General features: G+C 47.7%; 1 protein-coding gene across 1 annotated transcript in view; it reads left to right on the forward strand.

The window, feature by feature from the left end:
- Positions 1–2,799: 2,799 nt before the first annotated feature.
- The window catches only part of CDK5RAP2 (CDK5 regulatory subunit associated protein 2), a 180,829-nt gene continuing 162,884 nt past the window's right edge, over positions 2,800–20,744 (forward strand). Inside the window, exons 1-3 of the mRNA XM_060014248.1 lie at positions 2,800–2,893; positions 12,297–12,364; positions 15,345–15,412. Coding sequence (XP_059870231.1) covers positions 2,835–2,893; positions 12,297–12,364; positions 15,345–15,412 — 195 coding nt within the window. The 5' untranslated portion in view covers positions 2,800–2,834. The remainder of the gene's footprint in view (positions 2,894–12,296; positions 12,365–15,344; positions 15,413–20,744) is intronic.

Raw genomic sequence — 20,744 nt, forward strand, 5'->3', positions numbered from 1 at the left:
AGATTCCAAAGTATCTAATGTAACCAAGTGAGCTCAGCGTTGTCTGTCCCATTTTACACAGGAAAAACCAAGGAGGAGCAAGGGGAAGAGACGCCAGGTCCCAGGATAAGTTGGAGGACTTTCCAAAGTCAGAATCCAGGCGCCCAGACTTCCAGTCCTGAAATTATATTGCCCACACTCAGATTCATCTCATGGCCACCTCGAAGCACATGCCCAAGGAGTAGAGTCTGGTGAACACATCCCTGAAATACCGTTGTCTGAGTGTAGACCTTACCTCTTAATCCTAAATTCTAAAGTGGAGAAAAACAAACAAATAGAGAAGACAGGCTTCCTGAAACAATTAGGGTTTTGGGGTTCAGAGGGACCTAGGCTCAAATTCCAGCTCTGCCACTTAGCAGCAGGGAGACCATAAATTATTTTTACCTCTTTCAGCCTCAGTCTTCTCATCTGTAAGAGAAATGGGGATAACAGTAACACCTATGTTGAGGGTGGTTGTGAGGGTTAGATGCGGTGGTGCCTGTGATATACCCGGTACGAGTGTCACGTAAGGAATGTCAAACTGTGCACATCCTCTTCCTTGTGTCCTTTCTCAAGAGCTTTCATCTGCTGGATGGAAAGTTAGTTCCTTCATCTGAGAAGTGATGATTTGTAACTCAGACTCCCTCACCAGAATAGAGCTGGTTGTGCGTTAGTAGCTTTGAAATCAACACAAAGAAATCTGCTCCAGAGCTGTGAGGTCCGGAGACATCCATCCAGTCCCACCCTCTTATTTTACAGCTGCGGAAACTGAGACCCAGAGAAAAGGAGCAGTCTGGCAAAGATCAGAGAGAGTCAGTGGCAGAACCAGGGCAGGAATCCTGACACGCCAGCTTCCCTGCTTTTGGACACACTCATCTCACTGGTTGAACTTAGCATTGGCAAGGACTGTTGGGTCCAGGGATTCAGGGACTGCCCCTTCCCTGTGTGCCAGCTGGTTCCTGCCCACTGTCTTTCAGGCTGTTATTTTATTGCTGATTCTGGGGGTGGTTGAAGATCTGGGAATGGAAGAGGGACAGGTGCAGGACCATGAGCCTTGTAGCCTTCACTAAAGGTAGGTGTGTGTGTGTGTGTGTGTGTGTGTATGAGAGAGAGAGAGAGAGAGAGAGAGAGAGAGAGAGAGAGAGAGAGATGGGATTACCATTGACTGAGCTACTAAATGTATCTTAGGTCATCTCTACATTGTCATAAAAACCTTGCAGGATAATATGCAAACTAGTATATATAGAATGGATAAACAACAAGGTCCTACTATATAGCACTGGGAACTATATTCAATATTCTGTAATAAACTTATGGAAAAGAATATGAAAAAAATATGTATATACATGTAACTGAATCACTTTGCTGTACAGCAGAAACTAACACAGCATTGTAAATCAATAATTCTTCAATAAAATGGATTAAAAAAAAACCTTGCAGGATAGGTATTAGCCCCATTTTCCAGATTGATTGAATCATTCACTCAACATATATATTTAAACACCTGCTGGGTGGCAGGCACAGTGCTAAGTATTGGGGATACAGCCGTGAACAATTCAGAACACAGTCTTTGCCCTCACCGAGCTTCCAGTCTACTGCAAAAGGGACACAGTTAAAATAATTATATACGGAAGTAAAGAACTGCAAAATGTGGTAAGCGCCACAGAGGAAAAATACAGATTGCTAAGAATACAAGAAAGGGCTTGATGTAGATTAGAGGATTAAAGAAGGCCTCGTTTGGAAAGAACGAGGAAACTGAGGCTGACGGAGGACAGGTACATCTACCCAGTCACTCATCTTTTCAAGTTATTTTCAGGCAGGACTGAGAACAGTCCTGACAGTCTGCAGAGAAAGGGTAGCAACACTGAGTTAAGAGAGGAAGGTCGATTTCACTGGCCAAGCTCTGCTAAATTATCTAGGTGTTTGGTGATTGCTATTTGCTTTAAGAAAGGCAGCCAGGGTTATGGAGAGAGCTCGGATATAGTTGGCAGGAACCACGGGTCTGGCTCCAGTTGACCGACTTATGGTACATGACCTTCGGTGAGGCTTTCCTCTCTCTTGGGCTCAGTTTACTGATCTCAGGTGCATTTGAGCCCTAACGGTAATAAAGGCTCACCAGGTGAGAGATTGGAGAGGGAGAGTCCCTGACCACTAGGCTCATAGGGATGAGCTTCTTCGTTTCAAACTAAGTGTGCAAATTACTGCTTGAGTCAGGATTCTGTAGGTAGGATTTTTCTAAAGCGAGGCAGCACCGGATTATCTGAGTTTCAACTCAAGGTGGAAGATTTTGGGGTGCCCAGACCCTAAGGTTCGGAGTCATTATTCTAGAAAAGTACAAACCTGGTTAGGTACTCTGCGGGTGCCAAGAGGTGCTGGATTCCCATCTCCCGCTTAAATTAACGGCCCAAGGCCGATTCAGCCCTCAACAAAGATGGCACCTGCCCTGGCCTCGGCCCGAGTGCCCTCACTAAAAATGGCATCCTGCCTCTCTTTCCTTAAGTCTTGCTGGCGCAAGTGCAGACCCCCCGCCCCCCTGCCATTAGTTAAGATGGCGCCCGCCCGCGCTGCCCGGCCCGGTCTCGGCTTCACAGCGCGCTCCTCGGTGACCCCGCCTCGTTTCCGTAGGAAGAAGCGCCGGGAAAGATGGCAGCGGCTGCGGTTTGAATTCCAGCGGCGCCGCCGGAGTCCCAACGAGACCTGGGTTGGAGGGGGCGGGGACCTCGGGAGCCGGGCGGGTCGCGACGGGGGGCAGGAGGGGGGGAGGGAAACCAGTGGCGACGCCGCCAGATACCAACGCCGCCACCTCCTCTGTGTCCATGATGGACTCGGTGTTGGAAGAGGACGTCACCCTCCCCGGGATACGCAGCGGCTGCAGGTGCGGCCTGGCCTTCGGGGGTTCGCGGTAACCAGGCCGGGGTTCCCGCTGATGGGAGTTTGCTCCATCCGAGACTTGGGGTTTGCTCTTTGGGTGTTTGAGGGTTCTGAACGTGGGCAGTATGTGGGATGGGTTTCTTGGGGGGGGAAATCTCTTTGGGGACCCGCCCACTGATACTGAGTGTAGGTTGTTGGGCGGTCCCGACCTGCCCCACGCCCGCCTCTAGCATTTCGGGACATACTTTGAAGAGGCGGTGAGGGACAGGTAAAGGGTTCTCTGAAAGGGTGGGAGATGGGGACCTCTTGGAGTGTGCAGTTAGTGGGGGCTAGTTGAGGGCTGGGGACCTTGAGGGTACTTGATGGTTCCTGCTGGTTTGGGGGTTTGCTTTCATTATGGGGAGTGCACTTGGTCTGTCCAGGCTTTGCTTATGGGGTCACATAGTGGCCACCAAAACTCGGACTATGGAGTGCAGCGGTTAGGAACCTTGGCTGGAGTTGAACAGAACTGGATTCAAATCCAGCCCTTTAAACTAACTAGCTGTATGACCTTGACAAAATGGTTTAATCTACTTTCCCATCTGTAAAAGGAGGCTGGCAGTAATATCCACCCAACAGAGTTGGGGCGAGGATCAAAAGAGAAGATGCCCACCCAGCAATTTGCTTGGCAGGAGTAGTGCCTGCCATATAATCAGTGCTTAAAAAATGATTCGGAGGACTTTCCTGGCGGCCCAGTGGTTAAGACTCGACGACACCAATGCAGGGGGTGCGGGTTTGATCCGTGGTGGGAGAGCTAAGATTCCACATGCCACGGGGCGGGGTCAAAAGATGAAAAAAGAGATTCGGTGTTGTCATTATCATCATTATCATCATCAACAGTAATACAAATTGGGGAATAATGTCTGAGAGTGGCCTCCCCACGCACCTGTCCCAAGAGGCAGTTGGAGTCCACATTGCTGGTGCGGCAGGGGTCTCTCCTGGTAGGAAGGCCTGACAGAGCCCTGCACTGCTGCAGGGTTGGGGCCCTTTGGTTGTCCTGGGCTCCTGGTTGGGGAGAGGGTAGAAGGTCTCAGAGGTGATCCCTAACTGAGAATCTGCAGTGTTTATCCAGCTCTGCTAGGGACAGGCTGCTTCTTTTAGTCAACAGATCCTAACTGAAACGGTGACATGTTATTTGTTGTGCAAATCTGGACGGTTTTAAGAGTAAAATGGGCACAGTTAATTTATGCCTGAGCAGCAGGCATAAACAGGTCCTGTGTCTTGGGCAAACCTTGGACAAATGGTTACTCTGTTTATTGAGGACCTACTAGTTATCAGGCACAGAGCAAGGCCCTTTGCAGCTCCTGCATCATGTCCCTTTCTCTTCATCTTTCTGCCACTGCCCCAGTATATTGCAGTATGACCTCTCATCTGGATTGTCGTGGTTTCCTTCACACCTCTGATAGCCTTTTTTTTTTTTTTTTGCGGTACACGGGCCTCTCACTGCTGTGGCCTCTCCCGCCGCGGAGCACAGGCTCCGGACGCGCAGTCTCAGCGGCCATGGCTCACGGGCCCAGCCGCTCCGCGGCATGTGGGATCTTCCCGGACCGGGGCACGAACCCGTGTCCCCTGCATCGGCAGGCGGACTCTCAACCACTGCGCCACCAGGGAAGCCCTCTGATAGCCTTTTATACTACAGCTTCAAAGCTCTTTTTAAAATATAAATCTGATTGTCACAGTCTGCTGCTTTACATGTTTAATGCTTTTCATTGCCATTAAGGTAAAGTCCATTATTATTCTCTCAGACAGCTTTTCACATCTCAGCACCAGTTGGCCAAGCACTTGGGTTTTGGGACCTAGACCTAACTGGGTTTCAATCCCATTTCTTCCACTTAAGAATCCTGTGACCTTGGGCAAGTCACCCTCTGTGAGCCTCAGTTTTCATTATCTGTAACATGGGTGCGTCTAAAAGGGTTTAGCCTAATGTCTGACCCAGAGTAGCAGCTCAACAGAGCATCAGATATTCTCCTTTCCCTCCTCTCCCTGCCTTTGCTGGTGATCCTGGTGCTGCATACATTCCTGGTAACTAATCTCTTACCCACCTGCTTCATACCCTCCCTGGCTCCTCTCTGCCCTCAAGATGAAGTTCTTTAACATGGCTTCTGAGCTCTTTATACTCTGGCGCATCTACCTCACTAACCTCCTGTGCTCCCTCTTCCTTCCCCGTCTCCTCCCCAAGCCCGTCACTCTTGCTGGCTGCCAGACTGTTATGAATGATCTGCCTTGTTCTTTCTTACAGCTGGGCCTGTGTACTCGCTGTCCCTGCGGCCTGGATTGCCCCCCCCCCCTTGCCTTATTATTTTTCAGGTCTCAGTTTAGATGGTACTGCCAGGAAGTCTTCACTGATATCCCCCTATCCCCACCTGGGCCCTCTGTTCTCCTCTAGTCCCCCCGTCACTGACCTGTTCACAGCCCTCATTGACCTCACTGAATTTTTTTGTTTTTTTTTGGCTCCACTACGCCGCATGCAGGATCTTAGTTCCCCGACCAGGTATCGAACCCACACCTCCTGCACTGGAAGCTCAGAGTCTTAACCACTGGGATGCCAGGGAAGTCCCATGACTTCACTGAATTTGATTAACTAGCGTGGTCCAGTCAGCATATAATTTGAGCCACGTATGCAATTTAAAACTTTCTAATAATCGCATTAAAAAAGTAAAAAGAGACTGGTGAAATTAATGTTAATAATGTTTTATTTAACCCAGTATTTCCATATATTATCATTCTAATTTGTGAAAAAAATTATTAATGAGATATTTTATCTTCTTTTTGATCTTACTAAGTCTTTGAAGTCCAGTATGTGTTTTACACTTACAGCCCTTCTCAACTTGAATGAGCCACATTTCAGGTGCTCAGTAGGTCCAGGTGGCTGGTGGCTCCTGTACTGGCCACAGCAGGTATGACTGTTAACTTGTCTGTCTCCCAGATCAGACTCTGACCTATGTGAGAGCAGGGGCTGCATGTTGATCATCTTTGTAACCCGACTTCCTAATGTGGTATCTGGCTCATAGTAGGGGCTCAGTAACCATTTGTTAAATCACTGAATAAACAATGATCTAGTGGGGTGACAGTTTTATCCCCCTTTTACAGGTGAGAACACTGGGGTTCAGAGAGGTGAAATGAACGGTGTGGGGTCCCACAAAAAGTACATGATTGAGCCAGGATTTAAATCCAGGCCTACAGACTCCAAAGCCTGGCTATCAGTACCATGTCTTGCCTTCCAGCCAGTTCTCTGAACCAATTCTGAGGGGATTCTGGGAGGATTTTTTGGAGCTGCTGGTGCTTGAACTGGCCCTCAAAGAGTAGCGGAAACGTCCTGAGAGAGTCAGCTTCTCTGTCAGGTGGTCACAGTGGATGAGAAAAATCCCTGCAGTAAAATCTCTTTTTATGCTAACATGAGTACTCTTCTGCTTGCTAACATCCAAGCCCCAGTTTTAGAGACTAGACCAGAGTCCAGTTTGTCCTTGGACTTCCGTTGAATTAGGTCAGTGTGTGTTATTCTCTCCAAACCTGATCACCTGTGGGTGCCCCAAGAGCTCCGGCCCCTGGAGCCTCACCTGAGCTAAGGCCCTTCGTTAGGGCCTGCCTGATGGTGTCGAAAGAACCTGCACTTTGTACGCAGGATGTCTGCGTCTGCATCCTGCCTCAGCCAGTCACTAGCTGTGCTGCTTGAGTAATTCGCTTCACCCTCCTAATCCTCAGTTTCTCTTCAGTGATAATATCTGTTTTGTTGGGTGACTTTGTGGATGAAGCAAGATTGTATGTATTACGTACCTAGCACCGACTGGGGAGTACGTTAAATGTTGGCTGTTTTCACCGTTACCATGTTGTACTGTTTCCTGGACAAAGTCCTCTGTGCCCACACCCCTGGGTTTACCCATTTGTTTTCATGCCCAGGATTCTGCCTCTCCCTGTGAGCTTCCTAAGGCCTGGCCCAGGCTTGTACATCTATGGGTTCCTCAAGTACATGGCCATTAAGTGCTTGCTGCCCCGTTAGGGGCAGACCAAAAAGACGTGTTTCTTATAGCTTTGTACACAGTTTGTACTTTCTCAGGCAAAGAGTGCCTTTATGGATTTTGTAGAAGGAGGTTGAGAAAGAGGATGGTGGAATGAAATTTCTGGTGAAGGCTTGAAAGCTTAATCCAAGGCCGACCTTGGACCAGAGGTACCCCTAGGCTGTGAGGTTTGAGGAGGTGTTCTCCGTCGCCAGTGTTGTTAGCTCAGTGAGCGCAGGCAGCACGTCTGGCTTCTTCCTCACTGTATCTGCCCTAGAACTGTGTCTGGCACATGGTAGAGGCTCAACAAATATTTGTTGAATGAATCAATTTTGTTCAGTCTCCGTTTAAAAAGATAAATACCATGAATATAGGCTCCATATTTAGTAGTAAAATGCTGCTTTGTAATCACTGTGTGAAAAAGTGCACAACAGAGTGTCAACTGATACAGTCTTCATGGAACACAGTTTGGCGTTAAAAATGTGCCTTGTGGTTTTTTTTTAACAGCTTTTTTAACAGATATAAATCTAATTTATATGCCGTAAATTTCACCCATTTGCAATATACTATTCAATGGTTTTTTTTTAGTATATTTACAGAGTTGTGCAGTCATCACCATAATCTTAATTTTAGAACATTTTCATCATCCAAAAAAGAAACCCTGTGCCCATTAACATTCGCTCCCTGTCTTAGCTTGGGCTGCTGTAACAAAAAAACTATAGACTGGGTGACTTATAGACAACAGAAGTTTATTTCTCACAGTTCCAGAGACTGGAAGTCCAGGATCAGGGTGCCAGCATGGTCAGGTTCTAGTGAGGACCCTCTTCCGGGTTGCAGACTACCTATTGGTACGTCTCATTGTATCCTCACATGGTGGAGAGCAGAGAGAGGAAGCAAGAGCTCTGGGAACCCTTAAGGGCACTAATCCCATTCCGAAGGATTCCACCCTCATTACCTCATCTAGACTTAACTATCTCCCAAAGGCCCACCTCCTAATACCATCACTTGGGGGGGATGGGTAGGGTTTCATCATATGAATTCTGGGGGGCCACAAACATTTAGTCTATAACATTCCACATTTCTCCTCCTTCCCCTCCCCCCAGCCCTAGGCAAGCACTATCTACTTTTTGTCTATAGATTTGCCTATTCCAGACATTTCATATAAATGGGATTTTACTATATGTGGTCTTTAGTGAGGTTCATCCATATTGTAGCATGTATTAGTATTTCATTCCTTTCTGTGCCTGAATAGTATTCCATTATATACAGGTATTGATGCCATATTTTGTTTATTCATTCATTGGTTGATGACATTTGGGTTGTTTCTGCTTTTTTGGCTGTTATGAATAATGTTGCTATAAACACTTATTTGGGTACAAGTTTTTGTGTGGACATAAATTTTTGTTTCTCTGGCAGTAGGGTTGCTGGGTCATATGGTAACTCTGTATGTTTAACATTCTGAGGAACTGCCCAACTCTCTTCCAAGGTGGCTGCACCACCTGACACGCTCACCAGCAGTATATGAAGGTTCTTATTTCTCCATTGCCATGTCAACACTTGTTATTGTTTGTCTTTGCTTATAGCTGTCCTTGGGGATGTGACAGGGTATCTCATTGTGGTATTGATTTGCATTTCCCTACTAATGATGTTGAACATTTTTTCATGTGCTTATTAGCCTTTTGTATATTTTCAAATCCTTTGCCCATTAAAAAAATGTGAATGTGTTTAGATCCAGCAATTCCACTTCTTGCTATCTATCTGACTAGAGAAATCCTCACACATGTGCACAATGAGACCTGTGTAAGGAGATCCAGCATTGTTTGTAAAAGGAACAATTTAGAAACATTGAACTACCATCAGGAGACCTGGTAAATACACATCTTTTCTCAGGTGTCTTTCAGACTGTGACCCATTGGCAACTCATGAAACTGAATGTAGTAGGTTGCAACCAGAATTAAAAAAAAAAATTGAGTAGAACAGAATAGAAAGAATTTCAAGAATGAAGGGTAATATATTTCCTTCTATGGGTTGGGGTCGATAAAATTTGCAGACACTGCTGTACATTGCTTTGTAGGAGTTAAAAACACTGAGGTAGATCTGTACTGTCATGAAAACATCTTTAGGACACATTAGTGAAGAAAAGATGCTGCATATACGATTACATACATAGGGAAAGGTTTGGAATGTCTTGCTGACAAGAGTGGTTACCTCTTAGGAGGAGACCAAGATGGGAGTGAGTAGTCAAGGAGAACTTGAAACTTGTCTATTTTGTATTTATATATATTTTTCTCTCATTAAGAATACATGACATAGAATGAAAAACAAGTTGTTGAAAGACAGACAAGACTGTACTTGGTATAGTTGTTTTCTGAATGTGATGTCCAGTCCGTCCACGGCTCTCATAACACTTTGTCCGTGAAATGTTCCATCCTTGTTGGACCTTGCATGGATGGACAGTTGTTGGCTGCCATGTACAGGCTCAGGAGATCGCCCCTCTTGGGTGGCGGTGGAGCGAGCTAGGAGGATGAAGTGGTTGGTGAAGCGCAGGTGAGCGTTCGTTCATTTACCCGACACATAGTGGACAGGAAGCAGCCACACGGCCGTGCGCTGTGCAGACTCTGGAAGGCCCTGCCTCGATTCATGGGGACCTCGCCACAGCCCCTTGAGGAAGGTGCTGGCGGGGGCCAGGCTGGTGTAGAGGCTAAGAGCACGGGCTTTGAAGTCAGGGCAGCTTGGTCTTTCAGCTTATTAACTTTCCTGGGCCTCCCTTTCCCTCATTAAAAAAAATGGCAACATCTAAAAACTACCACCTACCACTGAAGGGCTGTGGTGAGTAGTAGGCGGGAGGCTGCTTGTCGCTGAGCGTGGGGTCTGTTCAGCGTGGTGCCCCTGCAGGGTAGTGGTTACGCTTAGGCTGTGTTTTGCATGCGAGGAAACTGGCCCTGACTATGTGCCCCATTGAGTAGGAGCTTTGGGCAGCCCGGACGCTGGTTAGCGAGTGTCAAGGACACAGAGACACCGGGATTTTGGTCTCAGCTTTACTACCAACCGCTTGTGATTCCCCCCCACACGGCCGGTGCGCGGGCCTCTCACTGTTGTGGCCTCTCCCGTTGCGGAGCACAGGCTCCGGATGCGCAGGCTCAGCGGCCATGGCTCACGGGCCCAGCCGCTCCGTGGCATGTGGGATCTTCCCGGACCGGGGCACGAACCTGTGTCCCCTGCATCGGCAGGCGGACTCTCAACCACTGCACCACCAGGGAAGCCCCCGCTTGTGATTTTGAGCAAATATGTTCCTTCCCTTTCTGGGCCTTAGTCTCCCCCATCCATACCATGACAAAATCATGTCTAAGCACTTTTCCTTTGCTTGCCTAGTTTTGACTACAGGTGGGGCCCCATGAAGCCCCAACGTTAGTTCTCAGGCCTAGAGTGAATGATCAGAATGGGATACAAAAAGGTGAATTCTTAAAGGTGGAGGTGTGGCTGGAACTGACTGAGACTGCGCATGACAGAGGTTCATGGCATTTAAAAAGTGGGCAGGTAAAGTCCAAACGGAAATTTGGCAGGAACCAGGCCGGAATTGCTGCATTAAATAGTGGTTTCTTCTCAGTTGCGGTGTCAAATGTCATTTTTCAGACATCGCTGGTTGCCTGTTGGAAATTTGCCTAAGACCAAATTCTCTGGCTTTGTCTGCCACGTGGTCTACAACGGTGATTGACCTTGGCTTGAGTAACTGATGGGCCATTTCCTCCAATAGTAGTAAATTAATGGCCGTGGTGGAGAGAACCCCAAACTTGGGAATGTAGAGACCAGACTATAGGCTAAGCTTGACCAGTAACCTGGTTTGTGATCTTGGGCCACCATCTGCAAAGGGTGGTGATCGAACTTGATTTTAATTTTTACAATTCAGTTTAGAAAATGGAGTTTGTCCTTCTCGTGATACTTATTGGAGGAAATTGAGAATTGTAAAATTAAAAAGGAGGAAAATATCTCTCATTTCCCTGCAAATTATGATTTTTAATATTTCAGTTGTCTTGTTATATATATTTAAAGCCCACCTAGTTTCCAAGAAGGATTTGAGGTGTCTTTAGTGTACATGTATTTTGTTTTTCAATAATTGAAGGCGTATTCTACTTAGGTTTTTTTTTTTTTCCAGTTATCCTCAGAGCAGACACTTTTAATGTAATCATTTTCTTGATGTTGGAATTTTACGACATCCAGTTTTTGGCTTGGTTCTGATCTTGAAGGTTCATTCCAACACCAGAGTTTGGTTATCAGGCAAAATTGTCCCAGGAACAGAATGGAAAGAGCAAACTGCCAAGAAGTCAACCTGCACGTCCATCACCTCTTAGTTTACAGCTTGGGACGGGGAAGCGTTATTGGGGGTTAGACATAAAGGGCTCGGATTCTGGCCTTGGTTCTCTACTTAACTGCCGTGAGACTGAGGAGGCTGCTGAAATTATCTGGGCTTTAGCACCTTCCTTTGAGAAATGCATAGACCCTCAGGGAACTGGGCAATTCTCATGATGGTAAATCTTTTGTAAGTTATAGAGCATTGTATGTTTCAAGGTGACGGGGTGTTTTGCTCCCATTTATGGGATACTCACAATACGCCAGGTACTTGCCGGACACTTGTTGTCTCATTTAATTGCCAGTTGCTCTATCAAGTAGCTGCTGTTCTCCTTTTACAGACGGAGGAAGCGAGGCTGGGAGAGGTATGTGGCAGAGCCTAGAACAGAATCCAGGGAGGTGTGTTTCGTGTTGAACCACACCTCCTGTTATGGTTTAGTTTTCTGTCAGTGTCTCCAGATCCTCACTGAACCTGTTTTTATAATTCAACCAGTAAAACTTCTTGAATCAGTGAGTTTTGCATTTTTGTTTGATATTCTTAAAGCATCCGAATTGGTGCCTGATTCTTGGAAGCTTAGTTTTTGGTTGTGATAGGCATATTAATAATGATAATAATAGTAATGACAAAAACAACGCTAGATGCCATTTAGCGAGCACTTACTGTGTGCTGAGTGTTTATATATTGATACATTAACTCATTTAATCTTTACAGGTAGAGGGTGGTATCCCCATGTAACGAATTAACAAAGTAAGACTCAGGAACATCAGTAGCTTATATTTGGCATGGTGCCTCTGCACCTAGCCCATCTGTGGCCCACAGAACCCTTGACGTGTGAATGAATGACTGAACTTACTCAGTTGTTAAGTGTTAGAGCCAGACCTCTGCCCCAAAGCCTGAGTTCTTAACCTCTGCACTGCATGCCTCACAGGTAGCTGGCTGGCTGTGACCTGATGACGGACAGTCCGTCTGATAGTCTCTGCTGTTCAAACACTGACTCTTCTTTTATCACACGTGTTCTCTCCTAGTGGCCTTGTTCCCAATTTACCAGATGACCTGGATGGCATCAGCCCCATTGCTGGTTTGGGAAATGGTGGTAAGTACACAAAGTAAGAACAGGGGAAGTAGACGCGAGGCCACGAGGGCCTTCAGGCCTTGAGCCTGGGCCTGAGCTTTGATGGTTCCAGGGCCCAGAGCTAGCCTGGCATGGCTTGGTGCTCCCAGGAGGTACACAGTATTTTGTATACATATTGACCTGCTACTTAGTCCTTTCATAAACACTGGACTAGAGGAATTGATGTCCTTTGGGCCATATTTCATGAGTTTCATTTCTTGCTACCACGCTTATAGGGGTTCAGCCAGTGTTTGCTGAACTGAATGACCAGTGGAGGCTGGACGTTGAATCGGTGACTCGGTCAGGTTCGGAGGATCTGTTGGTCCCTGCTGCCGAGTGGCTGGAGGCCCCTGAGGGCTGCTGTCCAAACTTCAGTGTGCAGAGGCCTTCCTGGCAGGCTGCTGGATTCCAGTTGCCCGCTGAGGCCCAGCATTCCTACACGGGCCTGCCCTTTGGAGACAAATAGTTGGTTAGACCACAGGAGACAGCGCTGAGGAAATAGGCAGTCTGCTGTGTTGAAGCTGGACCATGAGGAGACTTTCTGTTTTGCAGTTTGGGTTTTGCTAAGCGTTCTTCATAATTTTTGTTTCCGAAAAAAGTGGATGCTATCCTAAGTATCTGTGGGAAGTGCTAATAATTTGCCACGTTGAAATATCTTAGAGGTATTTTGACTTGTCCCCCTCCCCCCCAAGATGATGAGATTATGTGCAAAAGGAAGAAGGTTTTAGAGCAGACAATGATGTAAGTTTCACAAGGTTTATAACTTACAGGCCACCCTCAAGTTTTCCTTTAGAACCTATTAACTTTTACTTCAAACATACAGTCCCGCAGTTCCGGTTTCTCTTTTTCCTGCCCAGGCAGTTAGGAGCAGAAAATTCATAGGCCGCCTCCTCAATTCAGCCCACGTTATACATCTGCTTCACGCCAGGCTCTGGGCTCAGTGCTGGGATTCCGATCATGGTTCCCATCAAGCCTAGAGGGCAGACAGCTAAAGAATGATCAGGACAGATCACACAGTCAGTGTAACGAGCGAAGAAGTGAAAGGAGCTGGGAGAGGGGATGAGAAGGAGATTTACCCTCAGATGAAGGAGGGGGGGTGGGCCGGAGTTTCCCAAGAAGCTGAACTGGAGCCAAGACTTGAAGAATGAGTGGGACCTAGGTGGGGACACAGACACAGGTGACAGAGCACAGCCCGTCTGAGAAACAGGAAGGCAACCCGCGTGCCCCCGGTCTGGTGCACGGGGCTCTGCACGGTCCCCCACTGCCCCGCTCCTGAGCCGCTTGTCGGCTGAATGCTGAGCGCCACGCCCGCTCCCTCCTCTGGGCCTTTGTCCTCATCTGCCTGCTGCCTGCCTGAGTCTTTATGACTCAGCTCAAGCCCACCGCCTCCTTGGCTCTCGCTAGGCTGCCTTAGGTGTGCTTTCCTCTCTGAACCGTATGTATTTCACTGCATTTCGTTTCATCTGTTCCCGTTGGCTACTTAACAAGTACCCAGAATCAGACCCCTTCTCACCCTCCCTCCCTGGTCTAAGCCATCAGGACCTCCGGCCTGGATTCTCCCAGTGTTCTCCTAACTGGTCTCCTTGTTTCTCTCAAAGCGCCTTTTAATCTGTTCTCAGCGAGGCAGGCAGAGGGAGCCTGTGGAAACCCAAGTCCCATAACGCTGCTCCTGAGCTCAGAATCCTCGGCATCCTGAGAGGAGCCAGTGAGGCCATACCCAGCCCGTCCGCCAGCACCTGGCTCACCCACCTGGCTCACCCACATATGCCCCTTTATTGCTTTCGCGTCCATCGGCCTCGTGGCTGGTCCTCGGATCCACTGGGCATCTCCCACTCCAGGCCTTTCCCCTGTGCCTTCTCCAAGTTTGCCCAGAGGTCACCTCCGCAGTGAGCCGTTCCTGAATTTAACCACCTTATTCGAAACTGCAAGTCCTCACCCCACCCTTGCTGTTGGTGTTTCCTATCCTTGCCCACTGTATTTTTCTCCGTAGCATTTATCACCTTTGAACATACTCTGTAACTACCTATTGTTTTGTTTATTGTCTGTCTCCTCTTTCTAGACTGTCAGCTCCTTCTGTTTGTTTTGTTTCTAGAATGGTGCCAAGCAGAGAGTAGGCCCTCAGTGCATTCTTGTGGGAAGAGCGAATTCATTCATTCACTCAGCACACATTTCCTCAACGCCTGAAAGGCGCCACGCACTTGTGCAGCGTGGAGCAGTTTGCTTACATCCCCGTCTTGCCCACGGGATCGGGATCCTCTCGGGTGCAGGATCAGTGTCTCTCTCACCGTTGCTTCCCCAGCACCTCGCGTGGTGCTTGGCGCCGAGGAGGGGTATAATACATGTTTGTTGAATTAAAGAAGCTGCGGAAAGATTTGGGTACTGGCAAAGTCTTGAATCACTCTGAAGCAGGATTTGCCAGTTTCTGACCCACTGCCTGCTTTTGAAAATAAACTTTTATTGGATCACAGCTTCTTTGTTTTTGAACTGTCCATGGCTATTTTTGTGTTGAGTGGTTGGGACAGATTTGAGGCTTTGTGTATGGCCTGCAAAGCCTAAAATGTTTATTGTCTGGCATTGTAAGAAAAAGTTTGCCAACCCCTGCTGTCAAGTCAGTCAGACGTGGTTTTAATTGCTGTTTTAATTGCTGACACGTGAAGATGATATCCTGTTCAGCAAAATAATTTTATGCCAAGCAGTAAGGAAGTACATAGCGGGGCAGTTCTCCTTTGTTTGCCCCATGTATTCTTCGGATTCATCTTCTGACATTTACATTGTTACATTGGGGCTAGTTCAAGTAGTTCGTAAATATTTGAAATACAGTGGCTTAGAGCTTTCTGTAGACTCAAATCACAAGACAGAATATATCGTGGAAGCTAGTCATTTTTATTTTTCTTCCTTAAGGGGGATGCTGGGCAGTCTGCATACCGTGACGTTTTTCTGTGTCTGTTTTACCTTTTTATAGCGCTCCCACATGTGTCGGAAGAAATGGTGTCTCCCACCAGAGCCCGGAACATGAAGGACTTTGAAAACGTAAGTGGAGATACCAAATTACCATCCCTCACAAATCACGTCTGCAGCCACTGTCCAGCCAGACCCAGGAGGGAGCTGTATTTCTTAAGAAGCATCCAGACTGGATAAGGCCAGGGTTGGGAGGAATGCCAGAGCTCGTGGGTGCTCTCTGGGTGACCTTCACATTCCTACACAGACGGCCCTTTGTACACAGGCCAGTTACGGGTTCCAACAGGATCAGTGGTTTCCAGCCTTGGGGAGTTTGGTGTATTTCTGGTGTCCCAGATAAGAGGATGTCACCATGTAGCACAGCTGAGAGGCACTAACATGTATTAAGGGCTTTCCTGTGATGTAAGCCGTGTTATTTATGGTCCCCATTGAATCCTCACTGTGACGGAGGTATTTTATATCATCCGCATTTTACAGGTAAAGAATCTTAAGACTAGGGGAGGCTCGCTTACGGTCACATCATACTTGAGTGACAGAGCTGGGGTTTGAATCCAGGTTTTTAATGACTCCAAAGCCGTTATTCTTTTTGCTGCGCTGTGTGGCCTCCTTGCATTTTGCGGGCTGCATCTTTGTTGCTGTCGAATGAAACATGAGCGGCCTGTTCCCACTGCTGTGTGGTGATCGTCTCAGAATGGGTTGCTCAGTGATGGATTTGGCTTCAGTGGTTACTGTCTTCCAGCATTGTGTGTTTCATTTGTTAGTGGACGGGGTTTGTTGTCAAGTAACAGGAAAAGAAGGTTATTTTCCCAATTCCAGTTCTCCTTAACAAGTTACCTGCTCAACGCTCTCATTTGTCATGGGAAGATCTAGACTCTTCTTCATTTGTAACCAAATGAAATCCATACCGTGCAGGACACGGGAGATATTTATCAGAGAGAAGATGGAGGACACAGAGGGAAGGACATACCACCATCATGTTTCTCTCTCTCCAGTTGTCTCTCCTGGAAAGAGTGGTACTGTCTCTGGATTTAATTTAGAATACTCATTACTGCTATCAGTTATCTGCAAACCACCAGTGACCAATTGAAGAAATGACTTGTCAGATCTCTAATGGAAACAAGTAATTTCTGAGCTTTGAGTTGTTACAATTTCAACTCTACAACCCGATCTATGCTGTGGGGCCTGGGGCCTGAAACAGATGAGATTTGATTATTCCACATCGTGTATAATTAAAATGTGCTCTACTATTAAATGGTTTTTCCTGTTTTATCATAAGAGTAATAATAGCTACTATTTATTGAGCTCTTGCTCTGAACTGGGAACTTGAAGCGTTAAGCTCTTCATATATATTACTTTAATATTGAAGCAGCTCTGCAAGATACAGAGTTATTTAAGTTTTGAAGGGCACAGTTTTTTTTTTTGTTTGTTTGTTTTTTTTGTTTTTTGTTTTTTGTTTTTGTTTTTGTTTTTGTTTTGCGGTACGCGGACCTCTCACTGTTGTGGCCTCTCCCGCTGCGGAGCACAGGCTCCGGACGCGCAGGCTCAGCGGCCATGGCTCACGGGCCCAGCCGCTCCGCGGCATGTGGGATCCTCCCGGACCAGGGCACGAACCCGTGTCCCCTGCATCGGCAGGCGGACTCTCAACCACTGTGCCACCAGGGAAGCCCCAAAGGGCACAGTTTTGATTTTTATTTCTAGATGGAAAAATTTAACAGAATCTCAGAATTTTGGCTTCACCTTTTGTTGTCTGCCTTTTGAACTGGGAGAAATCTCTGAATTGAATCCAACCCTCTTTATTATATGTAGGAGAAACAGAGGCTGAGGGATGCAACATGGCAAAGCTGTTTTCAGAGGCAGTCTGTGCTGCCTGAGGACCACGGCCTCTGGAGCCAGACTGTCTGCTCATCCACTTCTGCTGGGTGACCTTGGGCCAGTCACTTAACCTCTCTGTACTTTCTTTGTCTTTAAAATGGACATGTTACAAGTTCCTACTTCATAGGGCTGTTGTGTGGATTCATGAGTAAATATATGTGAAACACATATGCCTAGCACAGAGTTCATTTTGTGTGTTACCTATTTCTTCTTCTTACTGTTCTATTTATTGTTGTTATTTTTGTCTACTCTGCCATGTGATTCACGTTTCCCTTGCTCAGATGTGTTCTTGATGACCCAAATACTGATTTTCTTAAAGGTGAGGGAGAGCCTTCTCTGCCAGTATGTTTTAGGAGTTATGTTTTTTCTTCGTGACTGTGGTCCTTCGGCTGCTGTTAGGTTTTTTATGGCATTGATATTTTTTATTGTAGCATTTTCAAGAGCAAATTCTGCAGTTGAAATTGAAATGACCACACTGTTCTCAGTGTCTCGCTTTCAGGTCTTTATAAAACACTGAACGTTTTCCTCTGGCCTGCGCTACTAAATACGTGATCTCTGTTGGGTGCTCATGGGAGATGCTCCTGGCGTCTGATGCTGATTTTAAAGTCCGCATGCGTGTTAAAGAGGGGACTAGAATACTTTTGATTTAAAGGGGAAACTCGTGGTTTCTTTTATTCTAGTCTTAGATGACAGATATCTGAACATCAGAGTCTACTAGCAAGGGTCTAGCAAAATACGGGCCTCCTGGTTTTGCTTAGAGTTCATCGATTCATCAGTGAATATTTTCAAATACATGTCCCGTGCCAGGCTGTGCCAGGGGCTAGGGAATTGGCAGTAAATTAAGACCCTGTAAGTCTCCCTGTCAAGAGGCTCGCAGTCTAGTTAGGGAGATGGATAGGAAAATAGTGCAGTGCTAGGGGTTAAGTACGGGGTGCTCTGGGGCACAGAGCAGGGGCCCCGAACCTGGCCTAGGGGACTTAGGGCAGCCTCCCTGGAGGAGGGTCATCAGGAAAAGTCGGGATTAGGGTTAGCCAAGGTGAGAGGACTGAGAGAGCACCCCAGGCACAAGGGCTCACATGTGACGACGTAGAGAGAGGCATGACGGCGTGTGAGGAGGTTGGGAATCTAAGTTCCCTTTGGCTGGAAGGAGGCGGTAGGATGGAGGGCCTGAGAGAAGTGAGGCCACTGAAGCAGGCAGGGGTCAGATTCTGCAGGCTCCTGTATGCTACACTGCTTCTTTTTAGTTTTTTCCTGGAGATGAAGGGGAGCCAGTGGTGGATTTTAATCTGGGGAGGGAAGTGACCGGAATCCTGCTTCAAAAGATCGGCCAGGCTGGTGACTACATGGACGGAGGAGGGAGCGAGGCTGGTGGCGCTGTGATGGGTTGAAAGACTACAGTGAGTTGTGGTCGGGGGGAGGGATGATGCCTGAGCTAAGGGGAGGGGTCCGGAGGTGTTGGGAAGAAAGTCTGCCGGCATTGTCGACTCACCCAGGCCCTACATCTGACACACGGGGACTCAAGCCCAGAGAGGCAGAGGGACTTCTTTGGGTTCTGACCGCAGGCCTCTGGCACAGGAGGTCTTTCTGTTACACTCTGAGGCCTCTTCTGACATGTAAAAGCCACACGCCTTCTTGTGGGCCTTTAAACTGGTGACCCATTGTCTAGTGCCCTCGTCAGCTGAGGTGTAATCACCCGCACGGCAGGCCTTACAGCAGGAGGTTGGCAGATTAGTTAGCAGATTAGTTGGCAGATCAGTTATCAGTCTGGTCTTCAGTGGGAGCCTTTCTAGCTCCCCACTATAGTGGGGAGCTCCCCGGACCAGAGGAGGATTGGCTGAGATGTTTTTGTAAAGGAATGTGCTTACCTGGTGTGATCTGTTTCAGAGACTGCAGTTTCTCTCTCTCTGTCTCTCTCTCCCTTTGTTTCTTTCAAAATGTTTTGAGCAAGTGGGGAGACCCAGAATCTGATTCATCGTGTCCAGTCCGGGTAGCTATCTTTTTTCTTTTTTTTGCGGTACGCGGGCCTCTCACTGTTGTGGCCTCTCCCGTTGGGGAGCACAGGCTCCGGACGCGCAGGCTCAGCGGCCGTGGCTCACGGGCCCAGCTGCTCCGCGGCATGTGGGATCCTCCCGGACTGGGGCACGAACCCGTATCCCCTGCATCAGCAGGCGGACTCTCAACCACTGCGCCTCCAGGGAGGCCCCGGGTAGCTATCTTTATCCGTATGTAGAAGCGTTTAATTCTGGCTTTTACTGTGACAGAGAGTGACACGTGTAGCTTTCCACGTCTGTTGATACAAGTGGCTAGTATTATTTAATGACTGTCTTAAGTTCATAAAGACTTGTTTTCAAAGGGATGGATTGAACCGTAATTTACGTAATCTCTTCCTGTGCGACGTTCAGATTGTTTCTAATTCTTCACTATTATAAACAAAGCTGTGGTGAATATCCTGGTGCATGTGTCTTTGTACAGTTATGTGGTTATTTCCTGAGGATAGACTCTGCTGCTCTTGTTTCACATCCACCTGCCCTGAGGTGCTGGTGTTCTCGTTTCAAGGCCCTTACTCCTTTTTGTTGAAAAGTCTTGGTCTGAGCCGAGGCAGCTGGTCAAGTTTAATGTTTTATCTGTGGTATGGCCAGGAGATTTGCATCTTCAGATTTGCTCTGTAACCTCCATGTGGTGGGTTACTTCCTCACAGAGAATAGCCCCCTTCACTCTCCAGCCCCACCTGGCCTGCACGGCCCTTGAAGCTTCAGAAGCACCGTGGTACGGGGACATGACACGCACTTGGAGATGACCAGAATTGGGTTTTAGGTCTTGGTCCTGTCCCTAACTGACCTGGGGGCTGATACGGTCTTTCATTCAGAATCGTCATGGGGGTTATATGAGTTCTGGTGTGGACAGCACCTAGCGTGATTTCTGGCACACAGTGGGTGCCCAGTGCCTGCTGTTGTTCCCTCTGATCTGAGGATTCTATCACAGCCCCCTCGGTTCTGCCCCATCAGTTGTCAGTTTCGGCTGATCCTTCTGGGATGTTTCTTTGGCTTTGGAATGAAATCCCTAACTTCTTGCCACGGTCCCTGACACCCTGCGCTGTGTCATCGGCGGTACACTTGGTGCTGCAGCACGCAGGCTGCTCTCAGCCCTGCTGTTGGGCCTTCCCATGTCTCCTCCCTCTGCTGGGACCGCCCTTTCTCCTCCTCCCGAGGGGCAGGCCCCTTGACCTTCACGTCTCAGCCTTAATGTGACCTTGTTCGAGAGGCCGTCCCTCACCCCCTTCCCCAGCTCGCTCGGGACCCAGCCAGCCCCGGGGCCCAGTCTTTCCCACCCTGAGTCCCATGACTGTTTGGAATGGTGTATTTTATTGGTGTGGGTGCTTGACATGTGTCTCCTCTGCTTCGTCCCTAGTGCTCAGCACCGAACTGAACAAGATGGTAGTCACTTAATAAATGCTTGTTGACGAGATGAATTTGTGACCTTGTATAAGATACTAAAGCTGTAAACTTTGGTTGCCTTATCTGTGAAATGGGAA

This window comes from Delphinus delphis, chromosome 6, assembly GCF_949987515.2.
Source record: "Delphinus delphis chromosome 6, mDelDel1.2, whole genome shotgun sequence".
Taxonomy (NCBI): domain Eukaryota; kingdom Metazoa; phylum Chordata; class Mammalia; order Artiodactyla; family Delphinidae; genus Delphinus; species Delphinus delphis.